Source organism: Pogoniulus pusillus, chromosome 4 (genome assembly GCF_015220805.1).
Source record: "Pogoniulus pusillus isolate bPogPus1 chromosome 4, bPogPus1.pri, whole genome shotgun sequence".
Classification (NCBI taxonomy): domain Eukaryota; kingdom Metazoa; phylum Chordata; class Aves; order Piciformes; family Lybiidae; genus Pogoniulus; species Pogoniulus pusillus.
In genome coordinates, this window is record NC_087267.1 from 40408788 (window position 1) to 40435467 (window position 26680).

The 26680-nt window shown below is 43.1% G+C and overlaps 1 protein-coding gene across 1 annotated transcript; it reads right to left on the minus strand.

Moving 5' to 3' along the window:
- Positions 1-510: 510 nt before the first annotated feature.
- On the minus strand, positions 511-25147 carry PROSER2 (proline and serine rich 2). Its single transcript, XM_064142657.1, has 4 exons — positions 24932-25147; positions 15654-15861; positions 5078-5330; positions 511-4234 (listed from the first exon to the last, which is right to left on the minus strand). Exons 2-4 carry the CDS (start codon positions 15819-15821, stop codon positions 3243-3245), a joined length of 1413 nt encoding a protein of 470 aa, XP_063998727.1. The 5' UTR covers positions 15822-15861; positions 24932-25147; the 3' UTR covers positions 511-3242.
- Positions 25148-26680: the final 1533 nt, after the last annotated feature.

A 26680-nucleotide genomic window follows, 5' to 3' on the forward strand; every position in this document is an offset into this window, starting at 1 on the left:
GTCCCTGGAGGTGTTCAAGAAAAGCCTGGATGAGGCACTTAGTGCCATGGTCTAGATGACTGGATAGGACTGGGTGCTAGGTTGGACTGGATGATCTTGGACGTCTCTTCCAAGCTGGTTGATTCTATGAAAGCAGCTAGGGAAACACAAATCTGAGTTACTGTTCTTTCACACATACAAGATTACTCTTGGAGAAACCCTTTTAATACTGCAACCCCCTGGGAAAGTGCTTTTCTCTGTTTCACTGTTCAGGATAAACCTCATTCTTTGCAAACACCCTGGCTTCCTGAAGCCCAGCAGTGAGAATAAACATCTGTTAGAAGACAGACAAAATCCTTCCCCCCACCTCTTTATTTGTCTTCCTTCACAAGTGGTGTGATGGGTCCAGGAGGCAGAGTTCAATCCCATCTGCAATTGCAAGAAGTTATTGAATTTATATTAGCCACTTGAAAGCCTCACTTCCCTCTGTCAAGAAGGATGTGTGCTAGTGAGTGACAACAAAATTCCACCTCCCATCAGCCATCCTTTTATTGTTTTACATCCCAGTTTAATAGATGATTTCTCAGATTTGTGCAAGACAGTTACCTCTAACAAAGGAGAAAAATAAAATCACAGCAATATATACACACAAAACAAGACACACAAAAATAGAGCTAAATGTATATACAGGTAATTAGCAGCTAGACTCTTCATTAACTTCATTCAGTACATGGCTTTACTTACTACAGTTTTAGGCACAGAGAAGAATTCACCAGTAGGCTATTTGCTACAATGATGGGCCACAATGAATACCTCGTTCTAAGTCCTCCTACAGCAGAAATTGGTTTACCTCCTGAAGATCTAACTCCTATTTTCCACCACAGCCCTGCGCTAAGGATGGAAGAACATTATCCAGTTAAATTTAGCATATAGCATACTGCAACTTTAAATATTAAACTGCTATTTTTTTTTTCTTTTTTAAATAGGACTATGTTACAGAATTTTAATGAAACAGTGTTAGGATTATTTCCCCCCCACCCCCCATTTGCTTAGCATGGGCTCTCAGCTGTAAACAACGCTGGAAAAGCTGGCCAGAAATGATTAGATGTGAAGATGGCTTTGTATTTAGCATAAAGAATTTGCTTCATTGGGATTTAAAAGCACAAAAGCCATGAAACATTTAAAATTGCTTAGTAGGTTATGTTAATAAATTATGATGCGTCACCCCCATGTAGGACTCCACTCCAGGCTGGAGTAAAGCAGGTGTTTACATGTATTTTCTGTGCTTGTCCTCTTGCTTTAGGACTACAGACTCAAAGGCCAGCAAAATAAGTCTCTGCTTTACTTGCAGCACACAAGCATGCTGTTTTGCTCCAGCAGCGCTTCTCACGTTTGATTATGCATGCCTAAGTGCTTTGCCAGACAAAGGAATGGCCACATTTTAATTACTCATTGCTTATGTATAGTATGTCTGTCACAGTGAGGAACGTGATCACTTACCCGCTGAAAAGAATAACTACATAACAGACCCAACCAGATACCATAACACAATTAAAAATTGAAGCAGCAAGCAGATCATTTAAAACGAAACACCTTTAGCTTATGAGGCAGGTTGAAAATGGTGCAGAAGATTTTTCCTTCACAACAGCTTCATTTGCAAGTTCAGCTCAGCGAGTTTGAAACACTATCTGGAGAGTTACAAAGTTGTTTATCACAGTTATGTCAGAGCTCCTGGCTGAAGGGTGTGTCAGTTTCTATTATAGCCACTCCCCTCCTCTTCTCCAAGGTTTATTACTCAGCTACTCAGGGAAACAGAGGGGGCTGCCTGAGGCTTTAGAAAGTGCGCTTTTCCCTTTAGAAATGAAACACTGAGAACCTTTAAACATGCAGGAATAACAACCAGAAATTTAGAGGGTCTGGAGCTTGGCATTTGGTTTTACAATGGCTATTCTTGAGGTTTTCAGGCATACAAAATAGGGAAGGTAGGTTTAGCATGGAAAGGCAGCTTTGCCATGTTGAAACAGACAAGCAAAACGCTCCACTAAATGATACCAACACAGAAATATGTTTTGGGACAATCTTTAAAAACATGTCTACTGAGCAAAGGCAAAAGGAACTCCAACTGAAGTGATGTGCTCTTAAATGCCCATCTCTCCTCTAACTCCACTTAGCCTACAATAATTTTGGCTGTAACTTCTGTTATGCATTGGCAGGGCAGAATCAAATAAGGCTGTGAACAGAGGGTTGTTAGGGCTGTCAAACTACAGGAAGACCAAATGAGAGTTTTTAGAAGTAACAGAACTTGCAGCTATTCAGTGTAGTACAGCTACTGTTCAAAAAGTAACAGTTTCTTCACAGGAACCCCAAGACAAAAGACAAGACTTCTGACAGAAGGTTCTTGCATTTGGTACAAAGTTCACTTGTTCCTATGGCTTCTCTGCTTTAAGATCCTCACTGGTACAGAACAGTTGGGGTCACAGATTGTCAGGAGACTCTTTGGATGTCAGTGCAAAAACCGGTGCAGAGTGCATATCCTTGAGGCTTATCTGATGCCTTTTATGGACATGTAGGTTGCTAGAGCATGACCAAGAAGCAGGTGGCTGGGAAGAAAGGCAAGACTTCAAATGAAGCAGCAGAGTGATGCGGTCACCTCCTCAAAGCTTGAGTTGCTCTGTCAAGGAGAAGGTCAAAACAGAAACCACCCTCTGTACAGCCTTGAGTCAAGTGGGCACAGAGCAAGGAAGCAGAAGACTCCACCACTTGAAGGGCACAAAGCTAAGCCAGCTAATACAGACAAACTCGGGAAAGCATGCCACACTGGTCAGGAATTTCAGTTTCAATATCCAGAGCTCCCACAGGCAGACACGTGCATGTGGGCAAGACAACAGAGCTCCTCTTTTTGGCTTCAGGAAGAGCAAAAGAAGGTTCACCACCAGGTTTGCTATGTATAACAATACTGCACTGTGCACTTTGTTAGTGTGATGCTCTCTGCTTTACCAAAATAAAATTCCTCTTAGTCAAAGAGCAACAGAAGAATATATCTGTAGGAAGGGGAGCTGAAGCCCACTGCTGTACATGACAAGAAGTCCTTCTGGGATAAACACAAGTGGTCATTCCACAATGTCTAGTGTCTCCTCAACTTTCCTGAAGCAGAGTACTTCCTCTTCTTCTTCTAATCCGTTTGATCCCAATCCTGTTGGGCCTATTCAAACATGAAGCCATGCCATGGCTTTCCCCCCACTGCCACAACATTGCCACCTGAATTACGCTGTCTCTTTCAGTAGTCCCAGCTTCCTAAGTGCCTCTCTCCTCGCTTCTTCTGTTGAGCCACGGCCAGAAAACTTTACTGTTATCCCTTGGGATCGAAATCCTGAAGGTCTAGGCAGCGAACCTGATCTTCTCCTCATATCCAGGTTTAGACTAGGTTGCTTATAGTCATTACAACTTTTTTCTGTGTTCTGCTGTGCACTGCTGACCTTGTTAGCAGCAAGAGCTACCTCTGGTTTGATTGTTACCGTTTTGCCCATAGGAAGGAAAGGGCTGGGCTCACTTTTTAAGACCTCATGGATGTTTTGATATCCATTAGGAACAGTGTCTGCCTGTTTAGGCTGCACATCAAGCTGCTGAGTGCTTGGGGCATGGTCCACTTGGTCCTGAGCTGCCTTTCCCTTCACTAGACCAAGTTTTGTCAGGGCCTCATATCGTGTTTGCTCAGAGGACAAATCCCTTAAGGAAGAGCTTCTGTTACGTGACAAGAAATCATTTTTCTGCAGCTTCTCCTCCAGTTCTGCTGCCAGAAAAGCTCCTCCATTGATGTTGGCCAGCACCTGAGCTCTCCTCTCCTGGACGTTAACTGCTGCTTTTGAAATTGTCTCATTGAACTCCTTGCCACTGACATTTGTTATGTTGATGTTGCTGGGGAAGCGGTGCAGTTTGGGTGCTGGTGCAGGAGGATGCTTTGTAGCTGCCGAATGTTCACCGTTCACTACTGGAGTTTTCTTCCTGTCCAAATTCCCTTCCTTGAGGATGCTGGGGAAGCGCACCTTGTTCTCCACCTGCTGCTCAGACATCTTCTGGGCCATGATGAGTGGAGTAGGGATAGAACGAAGCAATTTTGGATGCTGCACTGGAGGAGGGGGTGGAGGAGGAAGAGGAAGCATCTCAGGCATCAGTGGCGGTGGTACAGGGGGATGTGGGGGAAGGTCAGCAGGTACAGATGACTTCGGGCTCTCAGTTCCCTGGGTAGCATCCAACACTTAAAAGACAAAGCAGTGATAATGTCATTAAGTCTTCACACAGAGCCGAATATAAGGCTTTCTTTCACCTACAATTAGCAAGCATCAGTACTCTCCTCCTCTAACCTTTCCAACTCAAGAGTCAGCCCACATTGCCAGAAGAAACTACAACTGAACTGCTCGCAACAGCATCTTGTAGACGATGCTACAGTTTGACTCACCAGATTTACAGTGCTTCACTAGAAGCCCTCTTCCTGCCATTCATTCACAATCTGCACGTCAACTCCACTCTGTGTCAATGACTGCTTTTTAAGTTTTGCAGTCCTTATTTTTCATTCTAACAGGCAGGAGAGGACACATTACATCTCCCTGTGTGCAGTAGCTGATAAAATCCTTCTCCAAAACCAGAGAAAGCAAACTCTACAGGGTGAAGAGATACCACATGGTATCTGGTCACGATCGTCTGCCTTTCAGTCCCGCACCAAGTAACACAATCTGCTGTCTGAAAACTAAGAAAATCTTCAAGAGGTCTTAGGGAGAACCAGAGCATGAAGACATTGATGGACACGAGTCTGCCCCACTGTAATGACTCTGCAAAACTGTTACAACCTGGTCACCAGGTAGGAGACCGCCACAGCCACCCAACAGCTTAATCATACGCTTGACCTCCATGAGAAAAAACAGTTACAGTAACAGCAAGAACTTAAAAAATCTCAAGTCAAACTAAAATCATAGTCCTTAGAGCTCCTGTTGTGCAACACAGTCATCTCGAGGAAGTCACAGAATTTCTTTAGCAGTTTTCAAGGGGAGGAAAAAAAGCCAATAAACCAAAACCACACCACACTTTGAGGAAATACTACTACCTGTATCTGTATCTCTGCTAGGAGGGCCTTCATGGTCACTGCTCTCTGGTGTTGACTGTACTAAGTCAATGATATCTTCAGTCTCTGAGTGACTTGACACATTTTCTTCTGTTGACCTTGGAGACTGACAGTGAATGCCACTGTCACGTTGAATTGGCTCATCCAAGTCGTCTTCTAAGGCATCTATGGTTTCCTCAAAGAACATGAGAACATCTTGCTCTTCATGAGTTAAGTATTTCAGACTCTCATCATCCTATGGAAAAAAAAGACAGAAAGATTAACACCCTACAGATGAGTGCAGATAAAGCCTCTGATATCAAAGAGCACCCCTTTTTGAAGGCAGAAAGAGGCAGGATGAGACAGGCAACAGTCACATCAGAAAGATCTCTTCCTTGCCCTTATAGGACAATCTTTTTGACTGAAGAACAGCAACTGGTATTTCCTCCTTTGAAGTACCCAGCTTCAGCAGACAAATGTCCCTTTGAGTTGGACACAATAAATTGCTGAAGATCATAAAAAAATACCCTCAACCTGTGCCTTTACAGGGCTCCAAACTGGAACAACCTGTTTTGGTTGCTGTGTCGGGTTCAAGGGCTTGGTAAGCAGCATGGGAGGGAAAGGGTACACTCAGGGCAGTCCAACAAATGGGTTTATTTCCATTTTGCTCTAGAAGCAGAGTTGGAATGATGACCACTGCAGCATGAGTTCTCCAGAGTTATGTGGTACATTGTGAAGTAGTGATAAGGAGGGAGAGGGTTTCTAACGATTTTACCTTTGAATTACAGGAAGACAAATAAGAATAAACATGAAGATGTGTTCCCTAGCAGTGAAGTGCCTTGGGCTATTCTCTTCAGCAGGAAGCACTCCTATAGACCACAGAAGTGATTATTTATCACTTGAATTATCCAGTCTTGATTTTCTGAGTCACTGTTCTTGATTAGCTTGATTAACACAGTATTGCTATGAGAAGCTAGACAGCAACACACAGACTCTTCCCTGCACCTACACCCTGGGAAACACTTTTCTAGAAGCCTGGAGATGATAAAGAATGATTAAGAAAGGCACTACATTATGACAATGGATACACAAAAGCTATTCCCCAGAGAGCTGTGTAAGTTCTGGAATGCTACTAAAATATTGTCACAAAGTAAGTCAGGTTTTCCCTTTTCTGAACTGAACTTCTATCTCACCAGGCATATACTGGAGTCTTTGCCACCGGTCACTCAACAAGACGACACCAGCAAAGCAACACAGCAGAGTTTCCTTTCTTGTCTCTATTTTCCTCTTCAAGGACATCAGATGATGCATACAGGTAAGGTGACAAGGCTGCTTCTCAGTGGTGGATGGGGAGAATTTAAGTAAATAAGAAGGTAGGCAGTGCAAACATCCAAGAGGCAGACATGTTCTTGCTAGGGCAGCACAACTCGCTTTAAACTCACCATGCCTGTTCAGATCATCTTACATGAGATTAGAATAGGAAAAGCTGAGTGAAGCTCTACCTGTTACCTCAGCTCCTTGCACAAACACTTTTATCTCTGTCCTCAGCATTAAAAATAATCTACCCCTGTAGAAAACTAATACCTACAAAGAACTATGAAGTGCTGCATTGTACCAAGTGGCACCTAGTCTAAGCACTCAAAACTCTACAGATGAGATAATAAATGCTTTAGGGCTCTCAGCTACCTTCTCCTGAGCAGCCTGTAGAACATTTTCCCTGTAAATAAATGAATGAAATACAGAGGACAGTCACACTGCCTCTCAGGCACTCTTAATTCAGACACTTTAGTATGGTTTTGCCAATCTGTGGCTGCAGTCATGTGAACGCAGCAGTCTTCACCTGCATCAGGCACAGTCTGCTGTTAGAAGACTGAAGGAAAATGAAGGGAAGGGAAACAAAGTTGTTTTCACTATGAGGCTCATACAACTACATTTCTAAAGAGTCAGAGTTATTTTTGTCAGGATAGATGTGGTTTGATGTCTGGAAGACATGTACAGGTGGAGGTACTTGTAAACTTGCTCTTCCTCTCCATAACATCTTATAGAATAAATAACACCTTCCAGCTGTCAGCAAAACTGCTGAAAAAGCTTAAATTTGGATGCCATTTGCAGTTGCCTATTTAAAGGACTAATTTCAGAAGCTGATGTATTCTGCACCTCACACCCACCACATGGCAGAGCTCAGTTTTCAAAGGCCAAGGAAAGTTTTACAGCCGCACTTGAAAAGTGAGAGACAGACAAGCCTTTTTTTTCTTCCCTTAATGGATGTTGCAATCTCCTTCCTTCCCCACCCAAATACTCATATGGCTGCTATGTCTAGTAGGCGAGAGAATGACAGGAAAGGAGCTGTTGTTAAGTAGGCCCTAGCTGGAGCTGAACAGGACTCCAAGAAGCTTTTGTTGTGGGTGAGATCATTGCAAGAGCCAGACTTCCGCAGGCAAAGGGGAAAAAGGGAAAAGGGGGGGGTATGTGCAAGAAGCCTGTAGTGGCAGCAGATCCAGACTGCAGTGCAGTAAAGAAATGACTGCACCACGTTTTGCTCATTTAAAAGAACATGAGCTTAACTCATTTGATCAAGAGCTTAGCAAAACAGCATGTGAATTGAAGCAAACTTTCAGAAGCCCTTCCATCCATTCCTGTGCTGCAAGACAGTGCTTTTCCGTGCCAGGTAAGATTTGTAGGAGGAGAGGTCAGCAAAGGTCTGTCTGACTTCACCATCTCTGATGGAACTTGCTGAAATGAACAGTCTTCCACTAGGAGAAGGATCTAAAATGACTAACCATCCCTTTGCAAGTACATTTGTACTAAATGGCATACCTCAGTTTCAAAGGCCAACCTCATCTCAGTTAGCACTTGGATCTCTTTACTCAGGCAGTTTTTCTTCAAGATGACTAATGTACTATTTCCTCAGAGAAAGAGGGAAGGTAGGGAAAACAAATGGAAAAGGAAAAAGGACAGCAGCACTACAGATTAGGTAGCATCATGGCAGGTCACCATAGTGAAGTACAAAACATCCAGTCTGGCTAGAAACTCCCTCAGGCAAGGTATGTTTCAGTTTGTGAAATAAGGAAATAATCCCATTTTACACACAGTGGAAATAAACCTACTCAACTTGGTCAAACCAAAGGAGTTGAGATGTAAAGCAAGCAGTGACTTGCTTTACCACCACTGAGCACAGTGCTGTATTATAAAATGCCCATTTGTATTACTCAGAGTAGAGCTTTCAGAGGGATGAAAGGAATTTTGTTATGGTTAACTGATACTGGTTTTAACTAAGGTCACCAAGTCATATTTCCACTTAGTTCATAGTTCCAAGTACTGGAACAGTTCATATTCTGAGCTAGTGATCCTGGCCTCTGGTCTCCTTGAACAATCTGGGATTTTAGCAGTCAAAGCAGATTCTTTTCAGTTACTCAGGTTGTTCCCCTCATCCTTTCCATTAATTCCCTACTCCTAATATAGAAATTTGCCTAAAATCTCACATACACCTAATACTACTGACTTTAAAGCTACTCTTACAGACTAAATTTGAAACTGTGTCCTAGTTGTAGATTAAAATGGCTGCTTGGACAGGAGAAATTTAGGATGCAAACAGCTGAAATAGCTGAGTATGCTCAGCTGGCATTAATATTTTAGATCCCTGTGCAGCCAAACAGCTCCTGCTTATGCCAAACAGGAAAGAGTCTTATGATGGTGTTAAGTGTTGCAGAGGGAAAAAAAAAGAAACAAGACAAAAGAACAGAGGCTGTTTCATAGAAAAGATCTCTTTCCTACCTGTCCAAAATAGTGACTTGGTATCAAAAGACCAAAAATTTTTACATGCATTTGAATAAATTCTTAATATCACATGCAGACCTACAATTGTACGGCCAGCAAAGCTCTGACAAACAGAACAGCAGGGGAAATCCCCAGACATCTGCAGTGGTTCAAAAATAAATCAAATCATTCTTCTGAAAACTGCCAGTGAACCAAACTTCAATTAGCAATATGTCAGGAGAACACTAGACTCAAATGACGTACCAATCAGTTGACAGGAACAAAGGTTTAATAGGCACAGTCCCAAGGACAGAAGCAACTGGACACTTCTCAAACAAAAATCATGAAGGGAGCAAACTATTCTAGTATGTAGTAAAAAGAGACTGATGTAGCATCGCTGAGGACATAGCCTGTTAACAAGCCAGGCAGCTCTACTTACAACAAGAAAGAGGAGGAAGAAAGCTCTGCATGCGAGAACAGTATCAGAACAAACACAAAGTCTTCAGCATGGAAGAAAAAGACAACTACCTCTGATTATATTTACAGAAAAGGGAAACAGAATGGATCATACTGCTATGTTACCCAAGCTGGGATCAAGTGAATTGCAGCTAAGAGCAGGAATTACCATACAGAATCAGATAAAAGAAGTCCATTTAGCTCAGCAGTCTGCCTTCACCTACGTGTAATGCACAGGACAGGGGAGCTAGGCTGGGGAGAAGACCACTGCTGTAAATTGGGTGGGTTTAGATTTTTCTCCCCTACATTTTTCCAGTTTCCAGCAACGTATGGCTTAAGGACTTCCCAGTTGCATCTGCATCTGTTTACTTAACAGCCCTTAATGAGCTTTTTTAGCATGAATTCATCTTATTGTTTAAGCCCATTTAAATGGCTGGCATGCACAGCATTCTGTAGCAATGAGTTCCATAGTTTAATTGTCTGCTGTGTCAAAAAGTACTTCCTTTACAAGCCACTATCTGATGACTTTGATAATACCAGTTTGGCAAAAAGGACTGTAATATTGAATGTTGTTTTCTTCAGTTTATAAGTATCATTGTTGGCTTCCTAACAGCTAGCAAAGCATATCACCAGTAGCTCAGAAGTGAGAATACAAATGATCTAAAAGTATCTGAAAAATAAGCTGGATAAACTGAAGGCATAACCTGATTAAGTTACTTCTAAGATACTGTTGGGTTTGTTTTTTCAAAACAAGCAAGCTAATGCAATGCAAGAACTACACAGACTCTGAAGACACCTCTCTGGTTATCAAAGTTTGGCTGACCAACTTCTAATTACTTCTTTAATTTCTATTTAGGGACAATACAGTAAAATTGGGAGATGACTCAGGCAAAAACCATTAACTCTGTTTTCACCAGATCAAGTCATTTCACAACATCATTTCCCACAAGAAGGTTACCAACCTGGGCACTAAGTATAAGCACAAGATATTGGACATGTTGCTGCAAGAACTAGGTAGAATAGAAGGAAACCTTTAGAGTCACAGAATTGTGCTGCCAGTGCCCTACAATTCTATTCATGTGTTCTTCAACTGAATTTTGAGTGATGAAAAAATGTCTGAATACCAATAAAAGACACGAGGAGTCACAGGTCAGTTTGAATTCCATAAAGAGGAAAAATAGTGCTGTTCAGGTAAGCAAATGTCATTCTGGGATATATTAACCAGGGTGATGAAATAACACCACATCCTCATTTGGAACACAGAGTTCAGATTCCATCACTGAACTTTGGAAAGGATGTAGCCAAGCTGGAGAGGGTCCAGAACAGAGCAAGAAGTGCTGAGAATTTAACTACACAAGGAGGCTGGAAGGATGGAGCACAGTACATTTCAAAAGCAGGGGAGAATGAATGGGCAGTAGGCAGACACAGCCCTGAATGTGTTCTAATGTGTCAGTCTTGACCACCCACATCATCACAAAAAAAACTTCTCTATGTGCACTAAAGGCAAGACAAGTGGGAACTGGCTTTCACGTTACAGAAACTCTAACCTCAGTACTGCTTAGAAAGTAGTGGACCACAAAGAAGCTGGCTTGGGAGTTCAGGAATGCTGCCTGTCCTGAGGGTTAAAAGCTGGGCCACTGCTAGAATAATCTTCATTGACCAGACCATGCTTTGAGGCAGAATGATACAGTTTGTATGGGAAACAGATTGCCTTCAGGATCTGCCTGGGGGAACTTGATAGATGCATTTCAGTATCTGAAGTGGGACTTACAGGACAGCATTGTTCAGAAGGCCTTATAGGACAAGGGGCAGCAGTTTTGAACTGGAGCAAAGTAGATTTAGGGTGAACATAAGGAAGAAGTTCTTTACAATTAGAGTGTTAAAATACTGGAACAGGTTGCCTAGGGATGTGGTTGAGGCTCTGTGCCTGGAGATATTGATGATCAGACTTGATGTGGCCCTGGGCAGCCTGATCTAATCAGGTGTCACTGATCACTGCAAGAGACTTTGACAAGTTGACCTTTGAGGGTCCCTTTCAATCCAATGCAGTCTGTGAACCTCTACCCTCTAGTGAGCTTGTTTTACAGCAAGGTCATTCCTTGCTAAGAGCCAGGCTCATTAACATAGTTCTATGCTTGTGGTCCTAAATAGGTGCTCATCCAGCCCCTCTTCCCTTCCCTACTGAGATCCCAAGACCTCTTCAGAGAGGCTGAAGCAATGAGATGGCAATGCAGTGCACTTGGGAAACCAGGTGTGTTGCATTTAAATTATCTTTTGAGGTCCTTTCAAACCCCTAGCACATTCTGTGATTATCTGAAGACCTATCTGAACCAAAGGATAGCAAAATAAGTATAACTTGGTAAGACATGTTCAGATACAGAAGGTACAGTACTGAAGTTACATCAACTGATTCAAGGCACTGACACAGCTTACTAATTAGTGCAGATCTAAGTAGCACAGCTCACTAGGCACGGCCAGCACCTGGTATGGTTTTGGCAGGTGATACCATTGTCTTAGCATATTATTCACACCTAGAAACTAAAGCAGTTACTCATGGCTGAGAACAGACACACACTGCAATTACCAGAGTGAAGCACTGAAAAAGGATTGGCTTTAAGAAGTGGGTCTGTGCCTATTTAGTCAATGGAACAAGACAAATGGCTTCAAAAAAGCTAAGACCTAGTTTTATCTCCAAATTAATTGTCCTTAAATTGCTGCAGCCATACTTCACTGGGAGTTAATTCTTACACCATATATCAGAGTGTGTCATTCAAGAACAGGTTTTGGAAGTCAGAAACGCCAAGCAGAACAAAGTGTTTTTGTTTACCATCCTGCCTTGGACAGTGTTTCCATGTACAAGAAGGGAGATTTGACTCATTTGCCAAGCCTATGTATGGATAGCACCTTCATTAGAAAAGACACAAGCACATGTGCATCTTCATGGCCTCACATATAAGAGCTTCTATGGCTATAAAAGCTGGTGGGAGAGGAAGTTATTAAGGCAAATACTCCTCCCATCTAAACACAGGCTCTCTTACTTGTCATCAACTGTTGTGATAGATCTGGCAGCACAAATTCAGACCTGAGCATCTATCATTTACACAGAAAATTCTACTGCCAATGTCCTGTCTTGATTGCACTTTGCTTGCCATTTTAAAAGATTAATTTGGCTTTAAGGACTGCAATTATCAAAGATTACTAAAAGCATCATTATGTAGGTAAGAAGCAGCAAATAAATCTGGCAAAATTAAACTGAACTAACAAGAGCTAACTTGTGAGAACTGCACACACAGAGTTTTAAGACCTTTTAGATACATGGCAATTCACGTTCACCTCCTAGTCATCCCTAAATGGACATCCAGTTACACAGCAAATAATGGCACTGCAGACCCACAGTATGCAAGTACAGCCATCAGTCAACCCAACCAGCTCCAAGCAGTCAGCGCAGGCTACGGCCAGTTCAAGTGTTTGCCTCTATTATCACATCCCTGGGTTTGTTTGAATTCCACAGATGCAACACAAAGGTTGTATTTAGTGACTAATGTAGTTTGACACCAAGAAGCTTAAGAGCCTCTTTTTTGTAATCAAGTAAGAAGAAACCTGCAGCAGTACAGGCTTGTCCCAAAAAGCACCAATACTCTTCTTTTCTTTGCAAGGCCCTTCAAAAAATTAAATTCAAAGTCAGCCCTGACCTTCCCTGTTGTGCCTCTAAGTGAGCAGAACAGGGATGTGGGTCTGTAGTTGCTTCCATAGTGGGGGCTATGAGAGCCCAGTATGCTCCTTCCTTTCTCAAAATTGGTGCAATAAAAACATGATTCGTCTGCAGAAAGCTGTCTGTCCCCTTCTCCTTGTTAGGCCAAAGCTTCTGCCTTTTCCCAACTTTTATAATAAAACCACTCAAGTATAAAAGTTCAGGTCTCTGCAAGCATGTTCCAGCAACTAGCTTTTCCTCCTAGACATACCTACTATGCTTAGTGGACTGTAAAAAATAATGCTTTTTAGTATGTGATTGCACAAGGATATAGGCAAAGAAGTATTTGAAGAGAAGTTGAAGAATACTGCTCTTTATCCTAAGGATTTCTCCAACTTGTTTCAGTGCTGAACAGACAAGAGCTATCAGGCAGTGGAACAATACTGTTCTTTCTTCAGTTCACAAGAAGCAAAAATCTGAACAGCACTAAAGACTTCTACTCAATCACAACTGGCAGATTTTACTGTTCAGGTCAACAGACCCCTTCTCAAACTCAGAATCTAAACTTATGCCTTAACTGAAGAGTTTCCATTCCCCATGCATATTATTTGTCAGCCTTATTGGACATGCCACCTACTGTACTGCTGAGAAACAGTTATGGAAAGGGATCAGTGGCACTAAAATGAAACTCATTAGGACACACTTTGCTTTCTTCATGCACAAATTCTAACAGGACAGACTAAAAGCTTGGGGAACTTTTGCTGATGCACAGATCTGATGGGAATTGCCTAAACCTGCAGCCAGCTTTTGCTCCATCTATAAGTTACTGCATTACATAGTAGAAAGGGATTCCAGTTCTAGCTGATGCATCATCAGGGCAGTTGTCACGAGGTATGATCCAGTTAGGCTAAGGGAATCTACGTTGCTTTCTGACAGAGAAGAGGAGGAGACTGTACAAATACACAGATTTATACACAACTTGTTTATTCAACAATGATTTTTAACAACTGGTCTCACACCTGCCACTGTAGCTAAGAATAAAACCTTTGAAAACATGGTGGGCAACTGATTTGATAACCTGGAAAACTGGAGTCAGACTAACAGCTAAAATTAACTTGTGTTTCTGCATTAAATGAAAGATTTTCAGAAGTGCAACTCCCCCTGTGATTCTCCAAGATCAAATCAGTTTCATGTAGTAAACAATGTACTCAAAATATCCAAGCCCAAATGGTGTACTTGGCTACACTCCCAACTCCCCCATCCTGGCCCTTTATGACTATTTTCTAGTGCAGATCAGCAACAGTTAAAGGGACTATGTTTAGTAATACTCAGTTTTGTGTTTTAAGTAGTAACACAAGATGAAGGATATAGCATAGTATTAACAGACCTGTATTTCCACTAGAAACAAAGAGGGAGGAACATCTTTAGAATTACCTCCAGTTGCCAAAAAGCTCATGAAGTAGCACAATAACACTAAGCAGTCTTGAGGTGCACAGATAAATGGAGGTATCAACTTGTCATCTTATTTTTGCTACTTATTTTTTCCCAGAAAACTACTTCACTAAAAGCAAGGTAGCTGGGAAGGCAAAGGAAAAGACATCAAAAGCCACGCTCAGGGCAAGACAGAGATTTAGATTTCCATTTAGGGAAAGCATGCTTGCTGGAGTGCTCTTCCCTCCATTAAAAATGGATGCTTTGCACATGGTTGTGATGATAAAAACTACCATGCAAGGCCCCATACTTGCTGTCTAGGCTCAGCCTGTCAGTATGAGCAGTACTGTTGAGTTCATTGCCTGAATCATCCTGCTAATTGGAAAAATGCAGAAGTGCATCCTACTCCCTCAATTGCTCACATACTATTAAAGTGGCCACGCACTCATACTCACTCATGTGAAGATGGTTTTGTTTGGGGTGACGTATTTGTTACTCACCTAATTACATGAATAAACCGGGACCTTCGCTCAGAAGCGTCAAGAAAGAGCTTAAGCAAGACACAGCATACAGAAACAAAGCTAGCCTTAAGTTCTTTTACAATCCACCTAAGAAAGGATGGACAGATACAGGCACCAAACTGTCCACTACACACAGGTGCCTGCACCAAGCAGCCCAGTGTGACGTGTGCTCCTTGCTGCTGTTCTCTAGGAGGAGTGGCCAGAGAGCAGTACTCTGGCTCCAAGATAATCATGCCAGAATAACTAACTCTTGTATCAAAGCAGAGTAGTTTTTCTGGCCTTTCAATTCATAGAATGGTTTGGGTTCCAAGTGACCTTGAAGATCACGTAGTTCCAAACCCCTTGCCATGGGTTAGGACACATTTCACTAGACCAGGTTGCTCAAGGCCCTGCCCAACCTGGCCTTCTACACCTCCACAGAGAAATCCTGGTTGGAAACAGGGATAATAGGAAAAGCTGGCAATAGAGTTTGTTCCCCTCCTCAGCCATTAGGAGATTGTGCCAGCTCAAGAGAGCAATGAAAATGCAAGATACCCTCACACAAATCTTTGATCATAGTAATTATCCTGCATCATCATGTTTGTTAACAATCAAGACTATAAGCAATCATTGAGGACTAGAAATGGAAAACAACCAAAGAAACCAACTCAATCCACACCAACAAACCAAACCAAAAAAGTAAAGCCTAAGGCTCATTAATTACATAAGTAAAGAAAACACTTACCAAGGCAAGATTTCTGCACTTAGGTTGGCTGCCATGATTCTCCACGCTGCCACATGCATGCTTTGGAGCAATTTCAGAAGCCATGTCAGGAGAATCCGAGAAGAGATTTCCAGGCATCACACTCTCTTGGCTTATTGATCCCGATGTGGTGCAGAATGCCATCAGCATATTACGTATGGCCTCTTATGGCTGCTAGCTTCAGTCATTGCTGAAAACAGAACAATGGGCTGCATTAAAACCATTATAAAAAGACAAAAACATTACTTGAAAAGGAATGGAAAATAAATAGTAAAAAGTTTATCCCACCAAGTTAATGAAGGACTTACCCTCATGTTCCAGAACATATCTGCCATCTACAGAGTTGTCCCACAGATTCAGTTTGTGTTTTCCATTAGAACACATCACTAGCAGTAATAAAATCCTAACTGGCAGAGATACCAACTGACCCAGTTCAGATATCTTCATCGTTTTATTAGCTTTTAGACAAGGATTCTATTTATCAGATCGCATGAGAGAAAGAGAATCCAGTTCATTTCCTGACACTGCTGTGGTTAACTCACGTGTTACTGACACAGCTCCACGCCAACTACTTCCGGTGAAAGATCCATGATCAGAACTTAGTGCCATCTTGCACCATCATGTTACACAGTGGAATTGCATTTCAAACCTTACAGTGCTTTTATTTCACTCAACCATGAAGAAACAGTGCTTGTACATTTGGAAGATGCTGACTGGAACAGACACATGCACCCGCACTTAATAAAACAAAAGTCCCTGCTTTTTTTAAGCCATCCTAGTGCTCAGTTCTGCAATGCTTCTCCAAACTGTTCCAAACTGTTGTCATCTCCCAAAACACTTTGGCAGAATTTCTACCCTCGTTCTTGACCTACCACAAAGACAAAAGTCATCCTTGTGCATTAACAGCACAAAGAAGGGGGGGCTGAAAAGTAGAACTCAACTAATTTCTTGCTTCAGAATGTTAAAACACCCTTTCAAACAAGAAAAGGGCCTGTTCTTTACCAGTTAATCTTTTCACTCACGGTGTCTGTGACCAGGAAACAGTAGTAACATGCTCCTCAAAACAGTTGGTTCTGAGGTACCATGTTATAGGTAACCAGCTGTGGGCTGGACGCCGTTACCCTGACACTGTACAGATGAAATGAGATGGTCCTGCTTCCCAAGTGCTTCTCCTATTATTATGGTTTGAGAGGTGACACGAGAAGCAAAATCAAGACTGCATTTCCAATTCAATTGGATTACCTCTCCTTCCTCCCTAGCCACGTTGGCTGAGGGCTGAGAAACCAGAGCCTCCTGGTAAGCTGATTAGTATTTCATAGCAGCAAGATAAAATCTGCCAATACTTAGCAACAATTCCATTCTGCTGATCGTTTCCTACCAGGAGAGGGCTATGACATTACCAGAGGTACATAGGAACACTGCCTCATCTATGCTATAACACCAACATGTGTCCTGCAGCAAGGCTCCTATACAATATATCTAGGCTGCAGTCCAGCAAGTCCTAGAAGCACAATCCACATCAACAGAACACTGGATGCCACAGTAAAAGCAGCCAATAGTCTTTCTTATGAGCATTAGGTCTAACAATTAAGGTTTAGCCTTCTCACTCAAAAAGAACATTCTTCCTTTCTTCTATTAATAACATTTGCTACAAATAGATACAATGCATCCTCAGGATAATGGTCTTTTAAGAGACACCACAGAGGTAAAAACATGCTCTTGGTCCTGGTTTTCAGAACAAGACAGCAAGACATAAAGGCACTGCATCAGCTGCTCTACCTCTGGTTGCCACATAGCCAGGCTCAAACCAAAAAGCTGTGCTGCAGGAAGCCCAACTAGAAAATAATAGCCCAACTCTAGGACATACTCTGCAACAGCAGCTCCATCTACAACAAATCTTGGCAGAGAACAGTCCCACATAAGAAAGTACATATCACTTCTAGAAAGCAACATCAGTTAAAATCTTCATTCCACTCTGAAATGCTACATAGAAAGCCCCACAAGTTTTATAAGGCAAGACTATCAAGAAAACCTTGACACCACTGACACTCATGGAAGGCTTCCACTGACTTCAGGTTTTACCCCACAGCTTTCAAGGGGATGTTCCAATGGAAGAGAGTATTTTCCAAAAGAGGGACCAACAAGAGGTGGATACCCATACTGACATGCAGTATTACTTCTCATCAGTACTTTAAAGCTGCAGCATCCATTTTTATCCAGGTGCCCCCCAGTATAAACTGGCCATGTCATGTTTGTCCAGTCCCTCAGTGATGTATTATAGACAACTGAAAATATGCTCAAAACTGTGTAAAAATTTTATAGGCCACTTCATGAGAGGTCATAGCTCCAGATGACAACAGATAGCATAGACAAGATCCACATTTAAAGGCCAATGAAGTGAAGATGTTAATCCAAGTCACCAAGAAACCAACCAGTGGTCTGAACCTGAGGGAGAAAAATTATTTGAGAGTCTGTTTCTGCTTTCTTCAACAGCAAAACCTCAGCACATCCAGGTCTAGGCTTCACAGTGCATCTGGGACATCAGGAATACTCAAATTCAGTAGCAGTAAATGCCAAAGCCATGTGTTCTAAATAACAACTAACCCTGCTTCCAGCAAGCTCCTGTTACTCATTTTTGAGCTCAAGCTCAGATGTTTCACAAAGCTCCTTAACAATGAATAAAGGCAGTGACTACACTGGTTAAGAGAGCCACCCACACAAGATCAAGTAGCAAGTATTATGGCACCAGTTCTGCTTTTGTGTTGCCAGCCCTGGCTTCTTTGGAGGTTTTACTCATTCCAGAAAAGCTCAGGAGCTGTGATATAGCCTGTGAGCCCGCAGAAAAGGCATGGGGCAAAGATCTTTTCCCTTCAGTCTTTCACATCATCTTTAACACTTTGAGGCTACACATCAAGATCATAACCCATAAGCTATGTTCTCATCTTGGCTGTTTTTTCATGCTTTGAGAAATGCCCACATATTTTTCTGGTGCCCATCACAGCTGACGTGAGGTTGCCCAGCACTGCTGCAATACATACAACATGATTTGCAAACAAATCCCCCTCCTAAAAACAGCTAACACAGAAGTCTTCTCACCCTCTTAATGTCTGCTGTATTCAGTGACAGACTTGAAGAGCAAGAACAGCAGGACAACAGCCAGCTGTCCCTCCTGACCTTCACAGATGCATTAAATATGAATGTAAATTTGCTCACAACAGGATTTCTTGCTTGGTGTATTCACTGCACTGTAGTGACTGGTTTGAAGGGTTTTTTTCCCGGCTGGTTTAAGAGTGCCTGTACTATCAGGCACTAATTACAAATAAAATTAGAAAAAAAAAAGAGACCATGATATGAGGGTTCAGAAGTACAACAGGAACAGCACTATTTGTAGAGAAGATCCCCATCATTAAACCAAAAAGGCATCTTAGGACAGCTGTGATTGTATTGGCTGAAATGATTGCGTCTATTACACCAGAGCCAGCCTTCATGAGATATTTAAAAGCACACAATTCGCATATCAAGCATGTTTATCAGAGAGGAGGAGGAAGAAACTGAAATGTTCTTAACATTCAATTTTACCTCAAGAGATTTAATTTTGCTTCAACAGAGGCACATAATTTACAGAGACTGTATTAAGTTGCCATCAGAGATAAGGTGTGGTCTGTCCTTTTTAAAAGAGGATTTTTATAGCTTTGCTGACTCAGGTTACTTCTTCACTGAACTTCAATGTTAGCATTTACAAGAACTTGCTTCTGTAGTAGCAGGAGACTGGAAAGCAAAGTGTTTATTAACAATGCTATTTGAAGGCTAGCTCAATAGGCAAAAGATCAATCTCACAAAAATGGAAGACATTTAGAGGCTAAAAGTCACCAGACACATAAACCAGGAGCTGAAAGCCTGCAGACAGACAGCATCACACCATTTACTGCACCATGTATTTAAGGCACAGTCGACACTTTTAGGAAGTCATGATGCATTTTTAAAAGGGCACAATACCAGCTTCTCCCTTCATTTGCTGAGACAATTTCTAGAATATTCTTTGTATGAATCATTTCTTTGGCTAGATTTCTAAACCTGAACTCTACTCTGAGCATCGCATGCACTTCACCTGTTCTTAAACAGCCATATCTCAGCGACACAACTGAAACAGAACTGGACAGTGAACTTTAAGGTCTGTTTAATCTGTCAGCTTTATGCAGATGTACCAATGCACACACTCAGCTCTCTGCACACCATCAGCAGTGTTGCACTTCACAGCCCTGCTTGAGTTTGGCGAGTTAAGCATCTGGAAAAACATCTGAAAGTACTCTGAGGTCATTCAAAGTGTTATCGTGAGACAAGTCTTATAAAAATGATGGTATAGAGGTAGACTAGAGACCAGCATCTCTACTAGCCTCCAACAGCAGCAGATGCCATGTAGAACAAGGCAAGCAGAGAGTGGAAATTAAGATGCCTCGTATTGTGATCAGGGCTTCCAAAAGCAGGTCAGGTATTTGTGCTTGATAGCCTGATGAATTTTTGCTTAAGTGCCCCTGCAGCATACCTTTGAACCTGCTGTACAAGATCACAGCTAAAAACTGACTGGCATATGACATGTCTTAACTGAGCTACTGCTATTACAGACTCCTCAAAACTGATCCAGTATGGTGGAGATATTTCCTCCTTATGAACAGAGGTATCAGCAACTGAGTTCTTCTTACCTACTTTAGCATAAGAAATATACATACCTGAGCTTTAGAGGCAGCCCACTTCCTTCTCTTGGGATACACAGTAAGACTTAAGCTTTCTGGTAGAGGAATAGGCTAAGTGACAGTACTGGACAAACCTCACAGGCAAGTTAACTCTAGGAACACAGAGGGTGGCTGAAGACGTACTGCTCTGAGCATGAAAAAACAACCCAGAATCACAGAGTCAATTCTTAAGCTGTTCTTATAGGAAGAGTCAAAAGGAAAGTGAAGTAACAATCATCAACATTATGTTTAGTAGCCAAGGTAAACCAAAACTGGCCAACATGGCTAAATTCTGGCTTTTCTCCATGAGTGCAGATGCTTATCACGTGCTAATGCTTTTTACTGTGATGCACATTCATTATCTGTTCATGAAAAATCCTGTCTGTCTAAAACGGTCATGGATATTTAACATCCAGTAACCAGGAAATGTTCCTGCCCTTGTTTAGAGAGGGACTGTCACCATAATAACAGTCAGAATTTCTGTGTGACTGTAAGAAAAAAAGAAAATATACTCCATCCCCCCAGTCTATGGCACTGTGGTCCTCTAAAGAAGAGCCAAGCCAACAGCATTCTTATAGACACTTCATTGGGTATAAATTCAGTGACAAGTAAGTGAAGAATTTCTAGTGAAGTGGGAACTAGGGGTACTCTCATGATAGCAGAACAGTTCAGGACAGACATTTAGCTACAACCAGAGCACTATTAACCATGCAAGACTCCCAGAATTCAAGGTAATTTAATGTAAGTAGCCCAGATATTTTGTTTTAAACTTTCTGGTTTCTGTGGTACGTTTGTGACAATCCAAACTTTCCTCTACAGGTTGGAGAGCTACAAAAATCTGTTAGTTTTAAAACTTAAAACAAAGATTCTCTTAGTTCTCTAAATCTGGAAGCTGGGCCCTCAAGAAATAGACTGAATGTCATTCATACAGCTTGCACTAGAATTTGCAGGAGCTGCCAACAGTGAAATAATTACTCCTGTGTACATATGTTTTTAGAAGAACTAGATGGGCATGGCACCAATTCAGCAGAACTTAAATCCAGCTGACTTTGCTAGGATATTTCATCACATGCTTGAATGGTTTGGTGAATTAGATCTCAAATTAAATGCAGCAACCACTTAAAAAGGAAACAATCACAAACCAACATTTTCATCACCTTAGGAATAATTGAATTACTACACTGAATTCTCCAAATCATGCGTTGCTTGGAAACAATGCTTCAGGTGATGCCCTTGACCACATTAATCCAAGCCTCAAGGTACCAGAAAAAGAGGGTTCAGTACTGTGCTTCATTCTCAACTGGTATTTCTGGATTTTCAAGAGCAGCCTTTTAAGTTTTCCAGAATCCAGAAACTTTGTTACCTACTGAAGACCACCAAGCCAACACAAGACAAGGACATTCTGCCCAAAACGTTTGGAAAATGATGCTTCTCTTCATGGAACATTCATGCAGACTTTCATGGTGCTTAGCACATTGGTCCATTCTCAGGACTGAATTTTTCTGGGAAAAACTGTGAAGCACGTTCTCACATCTTTGCCTTCTCCCTTGCAAGTAAACTCTGTTCTCAGTTCACTACAACACCAGCTTCAGATGAATCCTGTTGCCTAAAGCAAAGGACAGTGGCAAAGGTTCACATACAACACTGTGCATTAAACCACCAGAGAAAGATCTCTGAAGCACTCACATTTCCCAAGCGTTTACAGCAACAGAATCCATCCCTGGCCCAACTATAAATAAAACTACAGCTGATGATAAGTAGTTACCTTTGCCAAGTAGTTACCTTTCTGTAGATTAACGTCTTACCTAAGAATAACGTTAAGACTCTCACTGGTATGCTCCAGCTGAGATTTGATGACCAGAGGAACACTTCATATGATAACCAGAGCTGTCTGACCTAGCTTTAGACACATCCAGGTGATGGCTGAGGTCTCCTCTGACCTCAAGTGTCCTTACAGAAATTTCAACAAGTGTCTAAGTTATTTACCCCTTAAAAAATCTCCTCTGTTAAGATCAGGGTGGTGCTATCTGACAGCCAACACTTCAGAAATTTGAAATGTACATAAACAACTTCAGGCAGTGACTCCTCTGTAATTAGTCGACTTCAGTCTTGTTTTAGGTGTAGCATCACAGGAGTTTAGAGTTTCATTATGTAACTAACTGCTACAGTCACAGCAAAGGTGAACCAAATCCTGGTTTACAAAGCATTTAAGAGAGCAAGATGGTTTTCAGCTCCAGTATGCCCTTTCACTGTCTCACAGCTGACTCTTATGTTGCTTTCCTACACTTCTTTTGATAACTGCTGTGCTTGTGTAGAGAGGAAGGCAGAAGACATCTGAAGCTCAAAGCAGAAATGTTTACTTTGATAAGTAGCTAATACAATGTACATTTTATTCCTAAGTACATAAAGGTCTGGCAGCCCAAGGCAGAGTTGAAAACAACACTGGCTAGACAGCACTAAAATCTTGCCCTGGACATTCCTTGGTACAAGGATAATAAATACACACCTAATTGAAAAGGATTTTTAAGCAGTTAGTTACACTGGAAATGAAAATCCCTTGCTTTTATTTTTTAATTACAGGGGAAAAAAAAGGGAAGGGAGGGGAGACATAGTAACAGTATTTGACATGGCCTGGCTGGGTTTGAAAGCCACATTCATATGCTCGTTTATTTTCATGCTTCGGTATTTCAGAAAGTCAGTCAGCCAGAGAGCTGTCAAGTGCTCCAGAGTTAAGTTGTTCCAGTTACTATATCCAAACAGCAAGACCCTCTGCCAGCTTTCTTGGTTAATATTTCTCCCAAGCATGCAGAAAAAAAAGCAGCTATGACCAACAGGAGAAGAGTTTTACTACTGAAAAAAAAAAATAGAGATGCAATAGAGAATCTCCCTCTTCCTTTCATGCATTAGGCATTACTTGGACTTCTAGTCAAAATTTCATTTTACTCATCCGTATTTTTTAGTTTTGCACTTCAAACAGCAGCTCCCCCCTTTTACAGCATTAATTACTGCAAAGGGAAGAGAGAAGTCACAGTCATTCTTTACAGCAGTACCTGCAAAAGTCCATCTGCAATGCTGCATTAACCGAACGTTAGCAGGAGAATCTCAAAAGAATAGCCTAAGCCACAAACTGTAAAAGCTTTTAAAACTAAGACTTAGGCTTTGGAAATCAGTCTTTCCTCCTGTGCCCTCCATAAAAGGAGGGGGAAAGGAAGCAATTGCTACTTATATTTCTGATCATTGTTATAGCTTAAAATCCTTTAAAAACTTTTAAGAGAAATAGATGAACTCCTCCAAAGTTCATCTGCATCCTTGTTATCACAGACGATTCCTCCATCTCTTACTACATCGGTGCACGGGACCGAGCACAACAGAGCTCCACTTCCAGCTGCCTCCTCTCCGTGCCCACACTAAACCAAAAACTATTCAGGAAACATGCCCTTGAGATCCTGGATTAATGAAAATCCCAAGAGTATTTTTGAAGCTGTGGTTTCTCTTACAGCAACTAAGCCTTGCCCGACCTACCCAAGATGACGACGTTAAAATGTACCAAGCCATCTCAGGCTTACCATCTCCCGATGGAAAACACACCTGACAGGGAGCAAAAGGGGGGGGGGGGGGGGAAGGCATTTTGACCTGCTGCTCTCTAAGCCAACTTTTTTCCAACATTACATTGCAGGCAGAAAACAAAGAGGAGGTATAAGGCAGCTCTTTGCCACCACCCTCTGCAGTCGGTAACACCACAGATACGAAGTTTAACAATGCGTGCGCACAAAGCCTTGCCTTAGCTCTCTTTAAGTTTCCAGTCAGCATGGGTAAACTGTTTTTTTTTCGCAGGTATCATGGTGAAGAACAAGAAAGAAAAGAAGAAAAAAAGTCCTTAACAGAGTTCGACGCTGGGAAACAGCCTCACACAGAGCAGGGAAGCAGTCAGCTCAGTTTTTCTCCTCCCCTCCTCTATAGAAAACTAAAGCAAACGCAAAGCACCTCTCCGGCGCTGTGCCCGTGTCCTCTTTCCCGCCGAGAAGTCTGCGGGCGGACAGGTCCCACTCCGCCCAGCTGCCCAGCCCGGGGAACAGTGGGGCGAGAAGGCGCGCAGATGCAGGCTGGTGTCCCGCCTGCTGCTCTTAGAACCGCGGCAACTGACGGGAGTTCAAACAAAAAAACTAAAAACCCATTAGTGAGTAATAAGACCAATATTGAACCATTCGTACAAGGGCTGACAAACATGCGGAAGGGCCCGAAGGGGCCGCTCAGAAGGACTGAGCCAGGGGCAGGCGGAACGGCAGGAGCTCATCGCCTCACGCCAGCGGCTCCCGTCACGGCCAGTCCCCTCTGCCGGGAGGCGAGAACAGGGGCTGTGGCGAAGATCCCCTCAGCTAGAGCGCCCCACAGCCGGCAAGAAGCGGAGATCCCCTCAGTCAGAGCACTTCAGAGCCAAGGAGAGAATCGAAGATCACCTCAGCCAAAGCACCGCATTAGGCGAGAGGAGCCCTCTGAGAGAAGCAAGTCCTAACAGGAGCCCCCACTCACCGGCTACGGGGAGCAGTCCACACTTCTCCAGGCGCGGACGGGAAAGGTAGGGCACGGAGTGGGAAAGAGCGCCCACAAAGAACGATAGCGGGCAGGTGGCCGAAGAAGTATATCCAGCTAGGTACAGGCTCCGGGGAGCAGCCAACCCCGAACTCATGCGCACTGCGCCCGGCCACCACCCACGGGGGGCGGTTAAAGCGACAGACGCAATGCCGGGCTGGGATGGTTCGGTTTATGTGGGGAGAGGCATCCCGTCACGGCTCCGCCTAACCCGGGCGGGACGAGCGCCTATGTGCCGGGCCTGCTGGGAAGGGCATGAGGCTGGTGTTGCTCCCTGGGCGGCGGGCGAGGGCGGCAGCCTGTGGTGTGCTGCGGTGTGAGGCTTGTTGCTCTGCTGCCATATAGCCCCTACGGAGCGCGGCTTAAACGCGTCTGCCTGCGGCCAAAAGCGTTGCCTAAGACGGCCCCGCTGAGGAGTGGTCCCCATTGTGCCCTGAGCAGTATGTGTGGGGTGGGAGATGTGGATCACCACAGCCACCCTGTGAAGGCAAGCTGGGTGCCGTGACGGGCTGCAGTGGACCGGTAGTGAGGTAGTACCTTTCGCTTGGTCTGAGAATCCCAGGGTAAAACTCTGCCTGGCCCTGCCACCTCAGATTTGTGAGGACAGCCCAGATCATGAGGTATAAATTCTGTTGGAGCTGGTGTCCGTGGGACTTGTCCTTCCACTGAGCTAGTGGGAATTCACACCACAAACACTGTGTTTAGTTTTGGGCCCCTCACTACGAAAAGGACTTTGAAGTGTTGGTGTGGACCCACAGAAGGCTAGTGAAGCTGGTGGAGGGTCTGTAAAACTGGTTTTCTGAGGAGTGACTGAGAGAACTGGGGTTCTTCAGTCTGGAGAAGACTGTGGGAGATCTTCTAAGGGGAGATCTTCTTGGACTCTACAAGTAAGGTTGCATCAAGGTGAGGGTTGATCTCTCCTTCCAAGTAACTAGTGATAGAATGAGAGGAAATGGTCTCAAGTTGTGCCAGAGAGGGTTTGGATATTATAAATAATCATAGAATCAACCAGGTTGGAAGAGACCTCCAAGATCATCCAGTCCAACCTAGCACCCAGCCCTAGCCAGTCAACTAGACCATGGCACTAAGTGCCTCATCCAGGCTTTTCTTGAACACCTCCAGGGACGGTGCCTCCACCACCTCCCTGGGCAGCCCATTCCAATGCCAATCACTCTCTCTGCCAACAACTTCCTCCTAACATCCAGCCTATACTTTCCCCGGCGCAACTTGAGACCATTGTCCCCTTGTTCTATTGCTGGATGCCTGGGAGAAGAGGCCAACCCCCACCTGGTTACAATGTCCCTTCAGGTAGTTGTAGATAGCAATGAGGTCACCCCTGAGCCTCCTCTTCTCCAGGCTAAACAACCCCAGCTCCCTCAGCCTCTCCTCATACGGTTTGTGTTCCAGGCCTTTCACCAGCTTTGTCGCCCTTCTCTGGACACGTTCCAGCACCTCAACATCTCTCTTGAATTGAGGGGCCCAGAACTGGACACAGCACTCAAGGTGTGGCCTGAGCAGTACTGTCCCTGAAAGAGTGGTCAGGATACCCAGGGAGGTGGTAGACTCACCATTCCTGGAGATGTTGAAAAGATGTGTAGACGTGGCACTTTGGGACATAGCTGAGTGGGCCTGGTGGCTTTGGATTGATGCTCAGATGTGATAATCTTAGAGGTTTTTTTCAACCTTGAT